We start from the raw sequence: 17,848 nt of genomic DNA, 5'->3' as shown, positions 1-17,848 counted from the left end.
TCTCTCACAAAAACCTATTTGTCTAAATCAGGACATTCATCCTACCTTGGATGTGTCACCTCCATCTTCATTTTCTGCTTGGGAGTACGATCTCCATGACGGATAATTGCAATGACACAACGGAGTTCCATCCTAAGATAGGGAATGTCGTTAGAGCCTTTCCTCCAACCCACCCCACACCACCTCCCATCATTTCATCCTACATGACATGCCAAAGAGCAGAGGAAAAACTGAGATTAAGAATATAGGCAGGGTTAAGGAAATTGCCTAGAAGATACCCAGCCTCCACTAGTCATATGGTATAGGGTCAGAAAGTAACCAGTGGTCTGATTCAGGTGCCTTAAGTAGGTTACTCCAGATTTTATACTTTTGCTCACATAGTGCCAGATGTGGTAGGGACAATGGGAATGTCCTCAGCCTCTGTGGGGATGGACCATGGGATCTGGAACTGTGGAGCAAGCTCCCGCATGATGGTGTTCCTAGAAGGAAAAACATGAAGAAATGTATGAAAATGAATGAACCACAACTACACATATGAATAAAGCTCACAGAAATTAGCAAGTTGTAGAATATATTATATAAACTCTAAAAACATGCCCCCCAAAAAAGCCCCCATAGATGTATTAAAATATTAATAAATGCATGGGAATGACAAACACCAAATTAAGGATTGTGGTTACCTCTGGGTAGAAAGGGAAGGGATGTAATTAGCAAGGAGTATTCTTAATATTTTATTCAAGCCTGAGTGGCTCTGTCAGTTAAGTGTCTGACTTCTGCTTAGGTCATGATATCACAATTCATGAGTTCGAGCCTCACATCAGGCTCTCTGCTGTCAGCACAGGGCCCACTTCAAAAAAATTTTTTTTAATGTTTATTTATCTTTGAGAGGCAGAGAGAGACAGAGAACCAGCAGGGGAGGAACAGAGAGAGAAGGAGACACAGAATCTGAAGCAGGCTCCAGGCTCTGAGCTGTCAGCACAGAGCCCGACGCGGGGCTCGAACCCACGAACTGCGAGATCATGACCTGAGCTGAAGTCAGTTGCTTAACCAACTGAGCCACCCAGGTGCCCCGGAGCCCACTTCAGATCCTCTGTCCCCCTCTCTTCTTGCCCCTCCCCTGCTTGCACTCTCTCAAAATAAATAAACCTCAAAGAAAGATTTTATATCTAATGTTTAATTAATTTATTTATTTAGAGACACAGTGTAAGCAGGGGATGGGCAGAGAGAGGGAGACACAGAATCCCAAGCAGGCTCCAGGCTCTGAGCTGTCAGTACAGAGCCTGATGCGGGGTGCGAACTCTAGGAATGAGATCATGACCTGAGCTGAAGTCGGACACTTAACCCACTGAGCTACCCAGGTACCCCAGAAAGATTTTATATATGAAGATTTATGGTGAATACATGAATACTCACTATGTTCATTATTCCTTATACATTTTTATTTTTTTAACTTTTCAAAAATTCATGTATTTATTTTGAGAGAGAGAAAGAATTCACGCATGTGCACGAATGAACAGGGGAGGAGCAGACAGAGGCAGAGAGAGAAAGAGAGAGAGAGGGGGAGAGACAGAGAATCCCAGGCAAGCTCTGTGCTGTGAGTGTGGAGCCCAATGTGGTCCTTGATCTCATAAACCTTGAGATCATGACCTGAGCGAAAATCAAGAACTGGACATTTAACGGACAAAGCCACCCAGGTACCCCTCCTCATACATTTTTAAATATTACATGGTAAATTTACTTTAAAATCAACTTTTAAAACAGTATTACAGTATGATCACATTTAGTACTATAAATAGTTTGTTTATACATGGTAGAAAAAGACATATATGTAAAACTGCTAACAGTTGTAACTGGGGAGTACAGTGTTAGGAAAGCAAGAGGGCTAAGAAGCCCTTTTTTTATTTTCCTTTTTTCATTTTTTAATCCTTTTTATAATATTTAAAATAAGGCAAAAAGCTTTCTCTCTTCTCTAAGCCCATTCTCCCCAGTCCAGACCACTGTGTCCTTACCCCAGGATCTTGGCACAGTCATCATAGTATTTCATCGAATTCTTGACAAAACTGAAGCCATTGACATCACACACAAAGGAGTGACCATTGGCACGAAGAAGGTCAAAACCACAAACTGTTTGCTGCAGTGGAAAGAAGCAAGATGAAAACAAGAGAGCCACTCTTTCTTCCAGACCCCTGCTCCTGTCCCTTTCCCTCACTCCACAGCACCATCCCCCAAGGGCCTTTCACTACCTTAAAAGCTACACAGACTTTCCTGGCCACCAGCTTTTCCATGGCAGTCAGCATGACTGGATATCGAATCTCTTTCCCTTCACTGTCTCGTTCGACCTTCCCATCGAGAGCTGGAGATTTTCTGGCTTCAGCATGGGCATAATCTGGCCCCACTGTATATACCTGCAGGTACATAGCATCACTGAGTATGCCCACCGCTCATCCTGCATATGAGAAGACAACATGAGCACTAGGTCTGTAAACTAGTTTCGGAAACAAAACAAAACAAAACAAAACAAAAAAACCCTGAGTATTAAGAACAAGGAGACTGACATTTTCCTTACTGGGCCCCACCAAAGTATCCTTATGAAGGTTTCTCCTTGGGACCCCAGCACCATTTATTACCTAGTCCTCATTAAGAAACAACTTACAATATTATACCATTTTCCATGTTACCCTTGCCCTTGCTCTGATAGTAACAATGTAAATGTCTACTTCTCTCATTCATTATTTTCACCTGAATGTAAAAGCAAATCACATTCACTTTATTTTCTGTGACTTTCTCCATACACTTCCACTTGCTTCCCAAGCACCCCATCCCAACCCAGACATTTATCACTTCTTAAATCCCTGTATCCACCATAACCTTGACATCTGTGCCATCTGTTGGCATAAACTCCTCATAGATGTATGATCCTGTCTTTCGGACGCTGCTCTCAGGAGAGTAAACACTGCTTCGGCTGCCAATCTTCAGGAGGAAAAAGAAGAAAAAAATGTTGCCTTCACGTTGTCCCCAAATTCTCCAGCTCTTGTCCTTCCACCTATCTGACTTCCCCAAATGCTCAAATGTCTCCCATACCTTTCGGAAGAGGCGCTGACTTCCTCCCCCAGCTGAACTGGGGTAGTAGATGTAAACATTATGGTCCTCTGCACTCACTGGCTTCTCCACAAAGGGCTTGGGAAAGACAGCTCCATTTACCTCTACCTGGTCTTCACCTTCTATCAGGTTGCACTCTGAAGTAAAAGTATGTGGTCATTCCCAGGGTTGAGGATTGTAGAATACTTCCAACTCCCATTTCTCTGAGTTTTAATCTTCATAACCCTCAAATTTCTATGACCATATCTTAGTAATAGATATGGTAATATATGCTATATAAATATGATAATACCTACATAAGAGGTCTAAGTCTCTGTTTAAGGACCCATGGTTCTAACTCTACCCATTGCCCAATAACCAAAGCCTCACTTGGATAAGTAATACATGGAGATGTCCAGAAGATGGACAGCTGGGCTATGTTACAGAAAGCAAGGTGGGGCAGGACTGGACAAAGCGAGGTACTCACCCTCAGGCCGGGCAGGGTCACGATTGAGCACAGCATATCGAGGCAGATCAATACCTTCCTCCTGCAGGATCCGGTACACCTCCCTCCTGTCACCCCCAAATAAATTAGCTGGGGGAGGTGGGGAATGGTGAACAAGGGAAGAGGCTAGGGATTTCATTTGCTCAGGAATTGGGAGATACCAGGGTATAGAACTCGGGAAGGTATGATACAAAAATTAGGCATGTTTGTTTGACTCTGCCCCTCCCAGAGTGGGCTCTCTAAACAGGCATGATCTCAGGACTGCCCACCCCACCAATCAACAGAAAGCTATACCTATCCTGGATGTAATACTGCATAGCCAGGTCATTGATAAGAAAGGGGTTTCGAAGCTTGGAGTAAGCAACAGCTTTGTCCAGAGGAAATCCTGGGATAGAAAAAGGAAATAGATCAAAAAAAGAAAGTGAAAGAGACAGAGTGAGAAAACAGCAAGAGAAATAGAGGTATTAAAGCTAAAGTTGCCACTAAGCTCCTCTACCCATCCAACCCGTAACATCCTTCTGCCCAACTTCCCAAGTCTATAATATTCATCAGGAAAAAGTTAAAAAGATGTTATTTCTAGGGTCCTTCTAGAGACACACAACTCTGTCAGAGACCCTAACAGCTTTAGAACTGTCCTGAGGTTCAAATATGGGCTTTAAACTACCGCCAGCAACTCTTCCACAATACAGGGAAAGGAACCCCCTTTGCACTGTTCACCAGTGTGTCAGGAAGAGCTGATGACCACTGTACTATTCGACAGTAAGAACCTCATTTCCCAGGCCAGCATTCCCAACACCATTCCTCCCACTTTCCTTCACAGACTCCAACCTTTGGAGTGGAAAGAGATGAGGCAGTGGCAAGATGGCCAGTTTTCCACAGGTTCGTTGAGGATCACGTCTTCTCCCAGGATGATAACAGTTAGGTAGTCAAATCTGCAAAGTCGCTCTAGGATTTGGGTCATTGGCTTGGACTTGGATTTCTTGGTCATGGCACAGATGCCAACAATGATCTGAGGTTCAGGAGGCTATAGAGAGGAAGTACTGTCAGGAACTTAGGAACTTCCCACCTAGACCATCCCTATTTAGGGAACACTGTCTCATTTCCTTAGGGCATAGAGTTTCTTGCCAGGCTTTGGAACTATGGGGCAAATGCTGTCTCCCAACTTAGGTCTAGATTGGGGTGCCTGTAGGGATTCCTACTGCCTAAAGAATAGGAGGCTTTCCACAGTAGGAAATGTGTGCTCAGGTAGGAGAGCTAGAGAACCAATAACCAGGACACAACAGGAGGAAGGCATAAAGGCAAGGGATTCAAAGATAGGTAATCTAACCAATCTCTACTGCCTCTCCTCTTAATCAAGATAGGGCCTGTTTATGACAGGGAGTCTACGCATTTGGAAAGGGCGGAGAAGTATCTCCAGCCAATGGAATCTCAACTCTCTATGACAGGGGTCCCAACACCAAGTTACGTCATTTTCCTTAGTCTTACCACTTCATCCTCCTCATCCTCAAGGAGCTCGCTGTCACTCTCTTCTGTCCTCATGCCTATTCCACGGGTGCCCAGCCCCTCATCTCCAGCTCCAAGGAAGAAGTGGGCCGTGGCACTCTCGCCCTCACTGGCCGGCAACGACCACATCCCCGCCGGAGCACCCACTCATCCCGCTCTGCAATGGAGGGTATCCCATTAGCTCAGAATCCAAACCCGCATGGCAATGGGTGGGGATGGGGCATAGGGAATGATAAAATAAGAGGGAACCACAAGGAGACTAGGGGGAACAGGAAACAAAGCTATCGTAAAAAGGAACAACAGGAAAGGAGGCACGTGGGCTATGACTTGACATGACTAAAGATCCATAAGAGAAAAGCAAGGTCTTCCTTTTCCTCCCTGCTCACTCCACCCCAACCATGAGACTGGTAAGAGGATCAGTAGGTTAACCCTTACAGTGCTGGCATGTCCCTGATTCTGCCAGCAGGAAACACCATTAACTCCAGCAGCAAGTGGAAAAGGCAGTTCCTCATGGAAGGCTGCTGTTGATTCCTACCAGAAGAGAAAGTTAGAGAGACATTTCCAACTTTGGATTCATTCCTAAACATTCCTATCCCTTCACCACCTCCCCACAGTAGTGTTGAACTCAGGGATTTAATTCAAGGGCAGAGGTAATGAGAGACCACAGCTGCCTTTGACCTTAACCCTCATCTTCATTCCTACCAAGGATTAACTCAAAAAGAATTTATTGAGGGCACTCTATGTTCTAAGCATTATATCAAAACATTAAAATCCTCTATGTTCCCTGTTTCTCTTCCATGTGCTCCACTTTAAAAGACAGATGCCCAAGTCTGGAAAATCTGTCAAGGAAAGAGGTCTAGTGCTAACTGGGAGGTTGAGGATACAGGCATCCATACAACAGCCTCCAACCCATTCTCAAAATAAAGTTTCAGTTTTCTCTCTACCATCTCCTGGTACTACAGACCCAAGTCGGGTCTAGGCCAAGGTGTCAGTAGGAAAAAATTCTGCCTAGAGCCATAATTAGTGAAAATATCTTTTTTAAAAATGTTTATTTATGTTTGAGAACGAGAGAGACAGAGCATGAGTGGGGGAGGGGCAGGGAGAAAGGGAGACAACCGAAGCAGGTTCCAGGCTCTGAGCTGTCAGCACAGAGCCCAACTCCGGGCTCAAACTCACAAACTGCAAGATCATGACATGAGCTGAAGTCGGGTGCTCAACCAACCAAGCCACCCAGGCACCCTAATCAGTGAGAATATCTTAAGACTTACGCTTGGATTAGAATAATCTGGCAGTTCCATTTCTACATATACACATGTACAATAGTGATTCTTAACCAATTGTGATTCTGCTGGCCAGGGGACATTTGGTAGGAAGCACTTTTGGTCGTCACAACTGGGAAGGTGCTATTGGTGTCTAATGAGTAGAGGCCAAGGATGCTGCTTAATAGTTTCAAATGCATAGGATGTTCCCCCACAATGAAGAATTATCCAGTCCAAAATATCAGTAGTGCCGAGGTTGAGAATCTCTGCTGTAAAGAAACTCTCCCACATAACGTGCAAATATGTTCATAAACTCACTGTTGGTAATGGGAAAAACTGAAAACTCAGAGATCACAAGTAGAATGCATAAATACAGGGTAGAATATACAAATGATAGACTAATAGCAGTTTTAAAAAATGAATCAGGGGCAACTGTGTGAGTCGGTCAGTTAAGTGTCTGAGTCTTGGATGTGGCTCAGGTCATGATCTCACAGTTCCTGAGTTTAAGCCCTACGTCGGGCTCTGTGCTGACAGCATGGAGCCTGCTTGGGGTTCTCTCTCCTTCTCTCTGCCCCTCCCCATCTCATGCTCACTCTTTCAAAAAAAAGAAACGATGTCTGTAATAATATGGACAGCTTCCAAATGCAAACTGCAGAAATACACACATTGCAGTACAATTCAGTTTGCATAAATAAAAAATATTACATATATTTATGACTGTATATATAATTAGTAGAGTCTAAAAATATGGACTGAAAAGAAAAGCATCAAATTCATAATACTGGTTACCTCTGAGGACAGGGTAAAATGGAACTGAGAAGGATTTGAGTGGAACTTTACAACCTTATCTGTAATGTTTATTTCAATTTTTTAAAAATCTGAAACAAATACACAAAAGGTTAACATTTGTTAATGCCAAATTGTGAGGATACATATATTATTTGTTTCCAAAAATAAAATTGAGTCACCCAGCAGCAATTTTTCACATTCTCCAAAAGTTCTCAGAAATACTAATGACTCTAATGAACACCACATTCTAAGTAAATGGATCATCTTAACAGATTTATAAAATAGTCTTCAACAATTGCATTTTGTATTTTATTTTAAACCCTTACCATTCCCAGTGGGATTTCCAGCTTTGATTAGAAAAGTATTGCTAACCTTTGTATAGACCTTGACCTCCCCAGTCTTTACCATCTGCTTGTCTCCACAGGCCGGTCACAACATTCTCCTTAAGACTTAACATTTCCAGTTGTGTACTGCAGGTCTCATACATATGCTTTATCTTTGAACCCCTTTTTAGTGACCTGACCCAATTTCCACGACCTGTATAGTTTAAGCAGGCAGAATTTTGTTGCACCCTTTATCCTTTATCTGAAGCAGGGGCTTTCCCTCATGTCTAAGATTCCTAACCCTTCACCCTTTTTTTCCACTAAGTCCTTCCTGATTTTCTACTGAATGTATATAGTCATTTTTCCTTAAAATCTTTTACAACTCTATAACAGGGGATGGTAACAGAATGGGGAAGAAGAGTCTGTTCACAGATCCTTTAAGGGGCTAAAGAGATATTATAAAGGCCTAAATTTATAGTTAACAAAGCAAAATGACAAAGCTATGAAATAGCTTTGAATAGCTATGAAATAGCTATGAAATAAGACAGGATTTATTTAAATGTACCTTTGAGAGAAGCTGGGATTTAATATGGTATTCCAAGAGCCATTCCCCTGTTTTCCAGGCCCTTCTTCCCATCCCCCTTTCCTTCAATACTTTGTTGCAAAAGAAAACTTCACACTCTACACTAGGCTAAAGCAATCTCACTCCCAAGGCCGAATCAATGCAAATGACGGAAAAAAGGGAGGATGGGAGGGGAGACGATAAGTAGGTGAGAAGAGAGGGTGGGGCAGAAGGGAGGGTAAACTGTGTAACTTCTTGATCCCTTAGAATTTAGGGCTGTTTGCAGTAGTCCTCTAATTTCCTTAAACACCATGCACTTAATGGAGGGCACCATTAGTGGTGAAGGGGATACATCAATACAGAGTCCAGGCAGGAATATTTTCAACACAGTAAAACTCCTCAGGCAACCAACACTAGCTCCTTCTCACCTTCCACAGTGGACCCCTAAATTCTTTCTGGATGCAGCATTTAATCCTTCACACAGACCCTTATTCTGACACGGATGAATTGGGCTGAAGCCCTTGTTCTACCAACTCACTCATACTCCCTTCTTTCCCTAATTTGCAACAATGACTCTCCATGGACCCTCCCCCAACCACTCAAGACACTGCTGCCCCCTCCCCCATCACTGATCAACGAATCCAATTAATAATCCAAGTAATCCTCTCACTCAGTGATTCTCCAACATTAAACTGCCCTCCAAACCCGCAAATGAGTCACCACACTTGGTAACAATTTATATGGAACACTCAATGATCTCCCACAAAGACTGCCTTAGATCAATTCCGTCCTCACATTAGCTCTCTCCAGGGTACCCTCCTCTCTGTAACAACGCCTGCCTGAAGCTGATCCTCTCCAGAGTCGACTCCATTCCACCCCTCCTCACACAGACCTCCCCACCCTGACCCTCTCTCGGGCTGACTCCGCTCCTCACGCAGGACTCCCTCTTCCGCAAATCCTCACACCCCTCTGTTCTCTTGGTGACTCCCTGCGGTGTGTCTCCGGTGTGTTTCCTCACACAGCTCCCGGTCACGAATACTGCCCTCCGATGCGACTCCACCAGCCTTCGCCCTCCCCCGCCTTCTCCGCCTTACTCTCCCTACGCAGACATTGAGGCCTCATCGAGGGCCTCCTCCCGAAGCCGCCCCCAGCCGGTACTAACCATGGCCCTCAGCACCTAGCAAGCCCACTCTATCCAGCCCACCCCCTCAGATACCGCCCCCAGCCCCCAGCCACTCCCCCACCGCCCCCAGCCCTCGCTCACCCGCCTCCCTGCGCTCGCGCAGCCGAACCTGCCGGCAGCGACACCTGACAGCAGCCCAATCAAAGCGCTGCTTCCCTGCGGTGTCACCAATCAGCGGAAGGCGCGCACCGGCAACAAAGTCAGGCTGCGTTGGCCCGCACTTCTGCGTGGAGGAGGGTGGCCCCTAGTGGCTATGGGGAGGGAATGCAACCTGATGCTCGCCTTCCTCTGATTTCTGTGTCGCCACAGCCCAGATGCTTGGTCTAGACAGAGACTTTCCAGTGAGACGAAGAGCAGAGAAGAAGCAAGATGCAGAAAAGAGGCACAATTTGTGCCATTGCACGACCTGAGACGAACCAGGTTTTCTGTTTGATTTTTATTTTTTATTTTTTTATTTTTAAAAATTTCTTAATGTTTGTTTTTGTGAGAGATAGAGCGCGATTGGGGGGGGGGGGGAGGGGCAGAGAGAGAGAGAGAGGGAGACACGGAATGTGAAGCAGGCTCCAGGCTCTGAGCTGTCGGCACAGAGCCCAATGCAAGGCTTGAACCCAGGAACAGGGGAGATCATGGCCTGAGCCAAAGTCGGATGCTTAACACCCTGAGCCACCCAGGCGCCCCTCTGTTTGATTTTTAAAACATAAGAGGTATGATATACTTAGAGAGCCAATAAATGTTGGTTGAAATGTTAACAGATGTAGAGGAGTGATAAGTAGACTGGAGACAAAAAGAGACAGAGAGAAACAAATCAGAAAGTTAAGGGAAAGAACAAAGACTTATTTATGGAGAAGACAAGAAAATGGATGTACATGGAACACTGGGCAATATGATTCCCATATCCACACTGGTTTGTTCTTTACACCTCCAGCCTTGGAACCAGACAAACCTGGATTTGAGTCCTGGTCTTACCTTTAATAGCTGTGCAGCTTTGGGCAAGTCACTGAACTTCCCTCAGCCTCCATTCCCTCATCTGTAAGAGAGTGTTTTAAAAATCTAATCATATGGTACTGGTTATATGAAAGCATTTTGTGTATGTTTCCATTTTTATTATTATCTTTTCATCCTTACTTAGGTTTCCCTAGTCAAGACAATCCCAATTGCCCTGTTTCTCCTCTGCAACCTTAAGGAGCTTACCATTTTTTCAGTCAGGTGCCTCATTATACTAACCCTGAATGAGATAGGGATGATTCTGAGGGTTGTCCCTAAGGGAAATAGATACTTCCCTAGTTCGTGCTCAGGCTCATGTCCTCTCCACCACTCCAGCCCTTCAAACAAGTTATTAAAACATCGTCTAGGTAATTAACTTATCTTCGCACCCTAAAATGTAGACTTCGTGTCTAAAATGTAGACTCAGTCCCTGGTCAACCATTGGAACAATCCAATTAAATGAAATAACACATACAAGAGTTTCTTGTAATTATAAAGTGCTTTATAAATGTTAGTCTTGGTAATTATTATCATTAAATAAATAAAATACATATACATATCAATTACTTCCTGTATGCCATAGGATAATTTTATAAAATGAGCATTAATACATTATGTGGCTGTCAGTGACTCACAGGGAATAAGAAAAGTACACAAATACACATCTTTTCTCCGAGGAGCTATTACTCAAATTTGGACAACTAGTCTCCAAACTTGAGTGATTTCTCAGGCTGTCTTATTTTTCCTTCTCTAATTCTCTCTTCTTGTTCCCTACCTCTTTAATCTTAGTAACCACCCTCTCAATCAAATAACAACTCTCCTTCATTGGAAGATTATCTCCCTTCTTTATCTGGGTAAATATACACCATTGCAAGTAATTATATTTGCTTGTTCATAACTACTCCTTAACCTAGACAATGAGCCCCCACAACACAGGTAACATTTTCCATCTCTCCAAAAGTGACTCTAACTACAGAATTCTATCAATTCTCTGATAATTGCTCTCTTGCCAGAAGAAGGAATTAAGTGATGGACACAGAAGAGAGGTGGATAGCTTCTAAGGATACAAATGAAGAAGGGAGGAAAAGGAACACAAAGGAAGCCTGAGAGTAATGAAGGGAACGAGAATATAGGAGTAGAATGGTATCTCATCAGTGGGGCCAGAGGACAATATGAAGGGAATTTCTCTTTCTCAAGTAAGATTTCCAAGTATCTTACTATCACCAAGATGGCTCAGAGAAGGGACTAACACCACCATGTGTACCCAAGCTTAAATGACTTTCCATATGAAGCCCCCACATCTCTATTTTGGCTCTATCATTCATTCTCTTTACTGCCAGGACAAAGGTCAAGTCACACCTAAGTCACACTTTGAGCTGTGGGAACACACCCTCTCAAATCTGAATACATATCTTGGGAGGATAAAGGACAGAAGGCCAGTAGGAATGTACAGATTCCCTGGCCTTGAACACCACTCCCCTTTACACTCTGGAATAAACAGGATTAGGGAGCCAAGAGAGGAAACATTTGTGGTGGTTGGAAACCTGTGCCTGCCTGTTCTGTTCCTACCCGCCGTCATCTTACCACACCCTTCACCTCACCTTACACTCCCCTCCAGCCCAGGAACTGGAAACTACAAAGAGGGGAGAGAAGGGAGAGGAGGAAGAGGAAACTAACAATTCCCTGCCCAATCCCAGGTCTACACCCAGTACAACCAACAGGTAGGCAAGCTTGCAGAGAATACTCAGAGGGAGTCCTGTGAGCAGAAGACAGTCCTGAACCTGGATAAAACACGAGGAAGTAAAAGATCAAAGGTGAAGTAGAAAATGGGGAGGAGGGTGGAGGTGAAAAAAGTTGGGGATCATGAGAAGTGGGGGCAGGACATAGCAGGGCTATGTGGGAGCCAATCGGGAGCAGGGAACACAGCATAAATGGGATAAGAGTTAATGTTCCCCTGGTTGGTCTCAGGGAATCCTTCCACAACCTTGTAAGAATAGCACAGGTGTGGCCGGAGGGCACCTTGGTCCTCTTCCTGGTTCTAAAGCAAAGGTGACCTTGAGCCACCGGGTGTCTTTTCCAGTGTATGCCTCTGTGTGATTTCTCCATTTCTTTCTCTGTTGTCTGTATTTATGCCACGGTTTCTCCCGCTGCCGCCTCCCCTGGGAATATGGAGAGGTTGCTGGGGAAGGCCGAAAACTAGAGAGAGGTTGGGCAATGTCACCCTTTCACACCCACACAGAGTGACGAATCGGGTTTCCGATTAAACCGAGAGGCTTGGGGGAAGGGTGTTAGGCTTTGCGGGTCCCGTCGGGTGCTGTCCTCTACGTGGTGCTGAAATCTGGGCGACCTCAACCCAGGTGGGCCGGCATCCCCGGCCAAAGGTTGCGAAGCTCGGGTCCCCTAATCTACCTGGCGGTGCTTCCCACCTCTGCCCCCGCATACCTAGCGCGGTGGCAGGCGGAAAGGCGGGGCCTGCGTGAGCCCCACCCCTGGAGACTGCGGCTGGGACCTCCCTCCTCCGCCCGCCAGCCGCTACCTCATTGCGCCTCTCCTGCAGTCTGGTTGCTACCGTTTTCCTCTCCTGCTCCAGCTTCCAATCCGGCCCCCATTTCAGCTCCAGCCTCGCACCCAGTTCCAGTCCTCAGTCCTTCTGGTTGCATCCTCCCTCCCTGTTCCTGCCCTGCGCCAGCTCCCACCCCGGGATTCCATAGCCGGACCCTCAAGCCATGGCTGGTCCCTTCTCTCGTCTGCTGTCCGCCCGCCCGGGGCTCAGGCTCCTGGCTTTGGCTGGAGCTGGGTCTCTAGCCGCTGGGTTTCTGCTCCGCCCGGAACCTATAAGGGCCGCCAGTGAACGACGGAGGCTGTATCCCCCGAGGTATCAGTGTCTGAGGCACAGGGGTGGGGGGGGGGGGGGTGGGGGGAGGTGGCGACGGGAACGAAGATGGGGATGGAGATGAGGACCTGGGCAAAAGAGAAGGGTTATAATCACGAAGGCTCTGGAGTGGAGTGCTGTACAATCTGGAGACCACAGTGGGTTGGGAATGGAAGCCAAAACCATAAGGCTAACGCATTTCTGGGGACCTGTAACCCGCAGTCCCCGCCCCCAAGACCCGCTCTGGCCCTGTGAGTTCTGGCTGCACCCACTCTGCCCAAAGCCCTAACTGAGAAACCAGGAACTATCCTTTTCGCTCTCCTCCATCTCGTTTCCTGCTGTCCCCCCCCCCCATTTCCTGAATTCCCCTCCTTAGTCTTCCCCTCCCCCATCCCAATGTTGTGCTAATGGTAGGAAATAACTGAGCAAATCTGGGGAAATTGTGCCCGCCAGCCAGAGGAAACTAGACCTGTTGGGAAAGAATAGACCCTGAAAGTCCCTAAAGAGATTACTAAGTAAGGTTTAGCCTCCCCCTAATCTCCCCTCCTCCCAAGGAGCAAAGGTAGACATGTCTAACTGGATAGCTCCCAGCTGATTGCACTGGGTCTAGGCCCCCTGTGCTCTCCTCCATGGTTACTGGGTACCCCCTCCCTAGCGCTGAGTACCCAGACCTCCGAAAGCACAACAACTGCATGGCCAGTCACCTGACCCCAGCAGTCTATGCCCGGCTCTGCGACAAGACCACACCCACTGGTTGGACGCTAGATCAGTGTATCCAGACTGGCGTGGACAACCCCGGCCACCCCTTCATCAAGACTGTGGGCATGGTAGCTGGAGATGAGGAGACCTATGAGGTAGGGGGCCCCCAGAGTTTCCCTGATGACCCAACTCATCTTCCCAGTAATCCCAGCTCCTTCCCCCTAAAGACCCTTCACTTTCCCTTAAGGCTGGACCTTCCATACTCATGTTTTCTGACCCAGTGAAATCAATCCACAACTAAGGCCTGGAAAGGGATTCTCTCTCCTTAACCACCCTCTCCCTCTTAATTCCCCATCAGGTATTTGCTGAGCTGTTTGATCCTGTGATACAAGAGCGACACAATGGATATGACCCTCGAACAATGAAGCATACCACTGATCTGGATGCCAGCAAGGTAGGACAGATATTCTTCTTCTGATTTGCATTGCCTTATATATAGCATTCTGTTTCTCCAATCCTTTCACCTTAATTATTCCTGACTCAGAGTCATTATACTGCCGAGCTTTTAGTTTTGGTTTCTTTGGTTAGATTCTTTGGGGGAAGAATTGTACCTTAAGGAGCTGCAGATATGGAAGGGAGAGGAGAGGAGAGGGTGGGTGAGAATGACTGTACCCCAAAGTGGGCAGTTTGAGGGAGGATTCATAATGCCCTCTTCTGTTGGAGTGCTTGCCCAATGAACTTCTCCTTCCAATGCATGTAGTGAGGACCCCTACAGTCTTTAAGGTCTCTCCTTCCCCAAGGCTCTCTGTTCCCACCCCTGTGTTTCTGTGAGTTATATTAATTTCTCTTATTCCCTAGATCCGTTCTGGCTACTTTGATGAGAGGTATGTATTGTCCTCAAGAGTCAGAACTGGCCGAAGTATCCGGGGACTCAGCCTTCCTCCAGCCTGTACTCGGGCAGAGCGACGAGAGGTGGAACGTGTTGTAGTGGATGCACTGAGTGGCCTGAAGGGTGACCTCGCTGGACGTTACTATCGGCTCAGTGAGATGACAGAGGCTGAACAGCAGCAGCTTATTGATGTGAGGGGCCTTGAGAGGAAGCTGGGTTGAGGAAGCAAATAGAAAGAAGAGTCAGGGGAGGGTGGGTCAGATGAGATAGAGGCCCAGGAGCTACTGTGAAGATTCTTAACTCAAGTCCTTTTACTCCCCTCAGGACCACTTCCTATTTGATAAGCCCGTGTCCCCACTGCTGACTGCAGCAGGAATGGCTCGAGACTGGCCAGATGCTCGTGGAATCTGGTATGAGGCTTACCTTACCTCTCTTTCCCCCATGATCTGTAAATGTCTTTTATTCCTATATCTCTCCCAGTTCTCGCCCTATCTCTTGATCCCTGTCTTTCCCTCTTTACTGCTCTCAGGCACAACAATGAGAAGAGCTTCTTGATCTGGGTGAATGAAGAGGATCATACACGGGTCATCTCCATGGAGAAGGGTGGCAACATGAAGAAAGTGTTTGAAAGATTCTGTCGAGGCCTCAAAGAGGTTGGAGAAGAGTGTATAAGGGAACTAGGTGGGAGGACATAAGGAAAAGCTAAGGACTAGACCATATAATTTATCAATCAACCCACGATACTTTTGATAACAAAAGGGATCACCATCAGTCAGTCCAGGACAATATATCAGGACTGTCCAGAGAAAACCAGGATATATGGTCACCTAAGAATAGAAAGAGAAAGAATGTCCTGAATCTAAGGTAGTAAATAAAGTAGTTGTCGGATAAGACAAAGATGGAATAATTGTGTCAATGCCTGAGGTGTGTGGAGTGTGCAGATAAGGAAAAGTTTGAGCCTGGATCAACGTAGGAAGTGAAAGATTGGTGTGTTCATGATTCCAGTGTAACCATCCAGTTCTGAACCAAGGTATTCTGTCATTCTCACTGAAGTATCATGTCTAGGTTTTAAGCTGAGAGCAGGAGGGAGACTAGGGGAAATGGAAGATGGAATGGCTTAAGTCCCAGAATGTGTGGCTCTACTGAATCCTCAATCATATATGGATTAGGACTCCATATTCTATTCTAGATTAGAAATCCCCATAAACCCAGTTTTTATTGTATGTTCTCATATATACAGTTATATTTTGGACTTGGAAAGACAGACAGCTTCTCTTTTTTTAGATTCTAGCTGGGAAGTTTTTATTGTTTTTGGCTAATAACAGATAACATATTCTGATGGTAAGTGGGTAGGGAAGTACTTTTCAAATGATATGCCTCAGGTTTCTCATCTGTAAAATTGGGATAATACGGCTTCCTACATTTTAGGTTGTTGGGGATTAAATGAGATAATGTATGTAAAATACCTGGTGCATAATAAATGTTCAATAAGTGTTAGCTCCTATTATTTTTCTAGATGTAAAGGTTTCCCCTTGTTCAGCATGTAAGATGACCCCCTATGCCGTGTTTTTTTTTTTTTTTTCTCTGAACTATAAACAGGGTTCTCTTTACTCATATGAGGTAGTCTTCGCATCCATCCTTCTGGCACACCCCCTGTCTCTTGAACTCTAATAGTCATTTCCATCATTAGGAAGCTCTAGTGAAACAAAACAATCTACCCACACTCCCTTCCCCACCCCCTCATGTATACACATAACTATGAGTCCAGCTCTTCTGGACTGTTTTCACCTTTCTCTCTGCCTTCTCACATGTGCTCTTTCCACAGCTAACAGAAGGCTTTCTTGCCTCTTCCTGTTGCAAAGCCTACACCCTCATTTTATGTGTGAAAGAACCCTTCCAAACTCTAGGCTCATTAGCAAAGCAAAGATAATCCATGCATGCTGAGCTCATTGAATAATCATTCCTTCCTCAGTTCAGTTTACCACCTCCACTCATTTCCCTAGATCATCCTTAGTGCCTTATTCTCTCAAGTGTCTCTTCTTCCACACACAAGATATTTTTCTGTAATCTCACCATTATGGGCTTGCAACATCAAAATTACCTTGTACACATGATAATAACAAACGATTCCCCACCCCACCCCACACACACACAAACAGCAGTGTCATTCTTTCACAGTCCAAATTCCTCATTCTAGACATATTTCTAGAGTTCTTGTAGGTCTGGCTAAGTGAGGGCTCAAATATCCCTGACTTTTCACTAACAGAGCCTTTGTGGACTCAGGTGGAACGGCTGATCCAGGAGCGTGGCTGGGAGTTCATGTGGAATGAGCGTTTGGGATACATCTTGACCTGTCCGTCTAACCTGGGCACTGGACTTCGGGCAGGAGTGCACATCAAACTGCCCCTGCTAAGCAAAGTAAATGAGTTGTGTGGTTAGAGAGGGGTATGAATAAGGAAGGTGGCCTTGGGTGGATGGGAGGGTATGGGCATTTTGGAAAGGAGTCAGACACATTGTGGGTAGAGTATCAGGGGAAAGGGACCAGTCTCAAATAGGACCAGTCTCTGCCCCTAATGGCCCGGCCCCCAATCCCTATCTCCTCTCCTCTAGGATAGCCGCTTCCCAAAGATCCTGGAGAACTTAAGACTCCAAAAGCGTGGCACTGGTGGAGTGGACACAGCTGCCACAGGCAGCGTCTTTGACATCTCTAATTTGGACCGACTGGGCAAGTCAGAGGTGAGATCCTTAGGGATTACAGTGTGGAAAGGTATAGGTCTGTGGGGGTGGAGATATGACAGTGAGTGGGCCCCAGGAATGTAACAGAATCTGAAATGAAATTCAGGTTGAGTGGGGAGACAATTGGAAATGAGTTCCTAGAGAAGGCAAATCAGTGTTCAAGAGGGAAACTCAAGGGTGGGAAGCAGAGATCAAGGATTAGTGTCCTTCAGGTGGAGCTGGTGCAGCTGGTCATCGATGGAGTAAACTATTTGATTGATTGTGAACGGCGTCTGGAGAGAGGCCAGGATATCCGCATCCCTCCACCTCTCATCCACAATAAGCATTAATTCCCCATCCTCAGGAGATGACTCAAGATCCCCAGGACTTCTGCCCATTCTAATGTGGCCCATTCTACTTGCCCTGGATGCCCCTCCAACTCCCTTCTGTCCTAGTAAAGACTCCTTGCTATGCTCTAGCTGTCTGT

The 17,848-nt window shown here is 45.8% G+C and overlaps 2 protein-coding genes across 24 annotated transcripts in view; one reads left to right on the top strand and one right to left on the bottom strand.

Moving 5' to 3' along the window:
- PPIP5K1 (diphosphoinositol pentakisphosphate kinase 1) overlaps positions 1 to 9,327 on the bottom strand; it is a 43,068-nt gene extending 33,741 nt beyond the window's left edge. For 13 of the 20 annotated variants that reach the window (XM_042942190.1, XM_042942197.1, XM_042942200.1 and 10 more), the window contains exons 1-12: positions 8,023 to 9,209; positions 5,522 to 5,617; positions 5,069 to 5,243; positions 4,412 to 4,607; positions 3,878 to 3,968; positions 3,566 to 3,651; positions 3,082 to 3,236; positions 2,869 to 2,970; positions 2,244 to 2,405; positions 2,010 to 2,131; positions 378 to 479; positions 46 to 132 (exon numbers count right to left, since the gene is read on the bottom strand). In XM_042942190.1, coding sequence (XP_042798124.1) covers positions 46 to 132; positions 378 to 479; positions 2,010 to 2,131; positions 2,244 to 2,405; positions 2,869 to 2,970; positions 3,082 to 3,236; positions 3,566 to 3,651; positions 3,878 to 3,968; positions 4,412 to 4,607; positions 5,069 to 5,215 — 1,250 coding nt within the window. In that variant the 5' untranslated portion in view covers positions 5,216 to 5,243; positions 5,522 to 5,617; positions 8,023 to 9,209. Of the gene's footprint in view, positions 1 to 45; positions 133 to 377; positions 480 to 2,009; positions 2,132 to 2,243; positions 2,447 to 2,868; positions 2,971 to 3,081; positions 3,237 to 3,565; positions 3,652 to 3,877; positions 3,969 to 4,411; positions 4,608 to 5,068; positions 5,244 to 5,521; positions 5,618 to 7,506; positions 8,000 to 8,022; positions 9,210 to 9,283 lie in introns of those variants that run through there. The other 7 variants (XM_042942207.1, XM_042942208.1, XM_042942191.1 and 4 more) reach the window with 6 other exon arrangements.
- A 2,449-nt stretch (positions 9,328 to 11,776) lies between these two features.
- On the top strand, positions 11,777 to 17,828 carry LOC122221204 (creatine kinase U-type, mitochondrial). Of its 4 annotated transcripts, none has more exons than XM_042940520.1 (10): positions 11,777 to 11,907; positions 12,801 to 13,061; positions 13,714 to 13,912; positions 14,116 to 14,211; positions 14,616 to 14,837; positions 14,971 to 15,056; positions 15,176 to 15,299; positions 16,930 to 17,064; positions 17,257 to 17,382; positions 17,595 to 17,828. In XM_042940520.1, exons 2-10 carry the CDS (start codon positions 12,913 to 12,915, stop codon positions 17,709 to 17,711), a joined length of 1,254 nt encoding a protein of 417 aa, XP_042796454.1. In that variant the 5' UTR covers positions 11,777 to 11,907; positions 12,801 to 12,912; the 3' UTR covers positions 17,712 to 17,828. The 4 variants fall into 4 exon arrangements, with proteins under 4 accessions (XP_042796454.1, XP_042796453.1, XP_042796452.1 ...); XM_042940519.1 differs by having other exon boundaries at positions 11,777 to 12,000; XM_042940518.1 differs by having other exon boundaries at positions 11,777 to 12,000; positions 12,777 to 13,061.
- Positions 17,829 to 17,848: the final 20 nt, after the last annotated feature.

Source organism: Panthera leo, chromosome B3, assembly GCF_018350215.1.
Source record: "Panthera leo isolate Ple1 chromosome B3, P.leo_Ple1_pat1.1, whole genome shotgun sequence".
Taxonomy (NCBI): Eukaryota; Metazoa; Chordata; class Mammalia; order Carnivora; family Felidae; genus Panthera; species Panthera leo.
The sequence above is the reverse complement of the archived record's forward strand: the minus strand, read 5'-3'. Positions and strand labels throughout refer to the sequence as shown.

What these genes read in the sequence shown, in the direction of transcription:
- LOC122221204 (XM_042940520.1), top strand. Translation starts at nt 12,913, where the DNA reads ATGGCTGGTCCCTTCTCTCGTCTGCTGTCCGCCCGCCCGGGGCTCAGG. An exon ending in AACAGCAGCAGCTTATTGAT is followed by an intron (nt 14,838 to 14,970) that starts GTGAGGGGCCTT and finishes TACTCCCCTCAG; the next exon opens with GACCACTTCCTATTTGATAA. An exon ending in ACCGACTGGGCAAGTCAGAG is followed by an intron (nt 17,383 to 17,594) that starts GTGAGATCCTTA and finishes AGTGTCCTTCAG; the next exon opens with GTGGAGCTGGTGCAGCTGGT.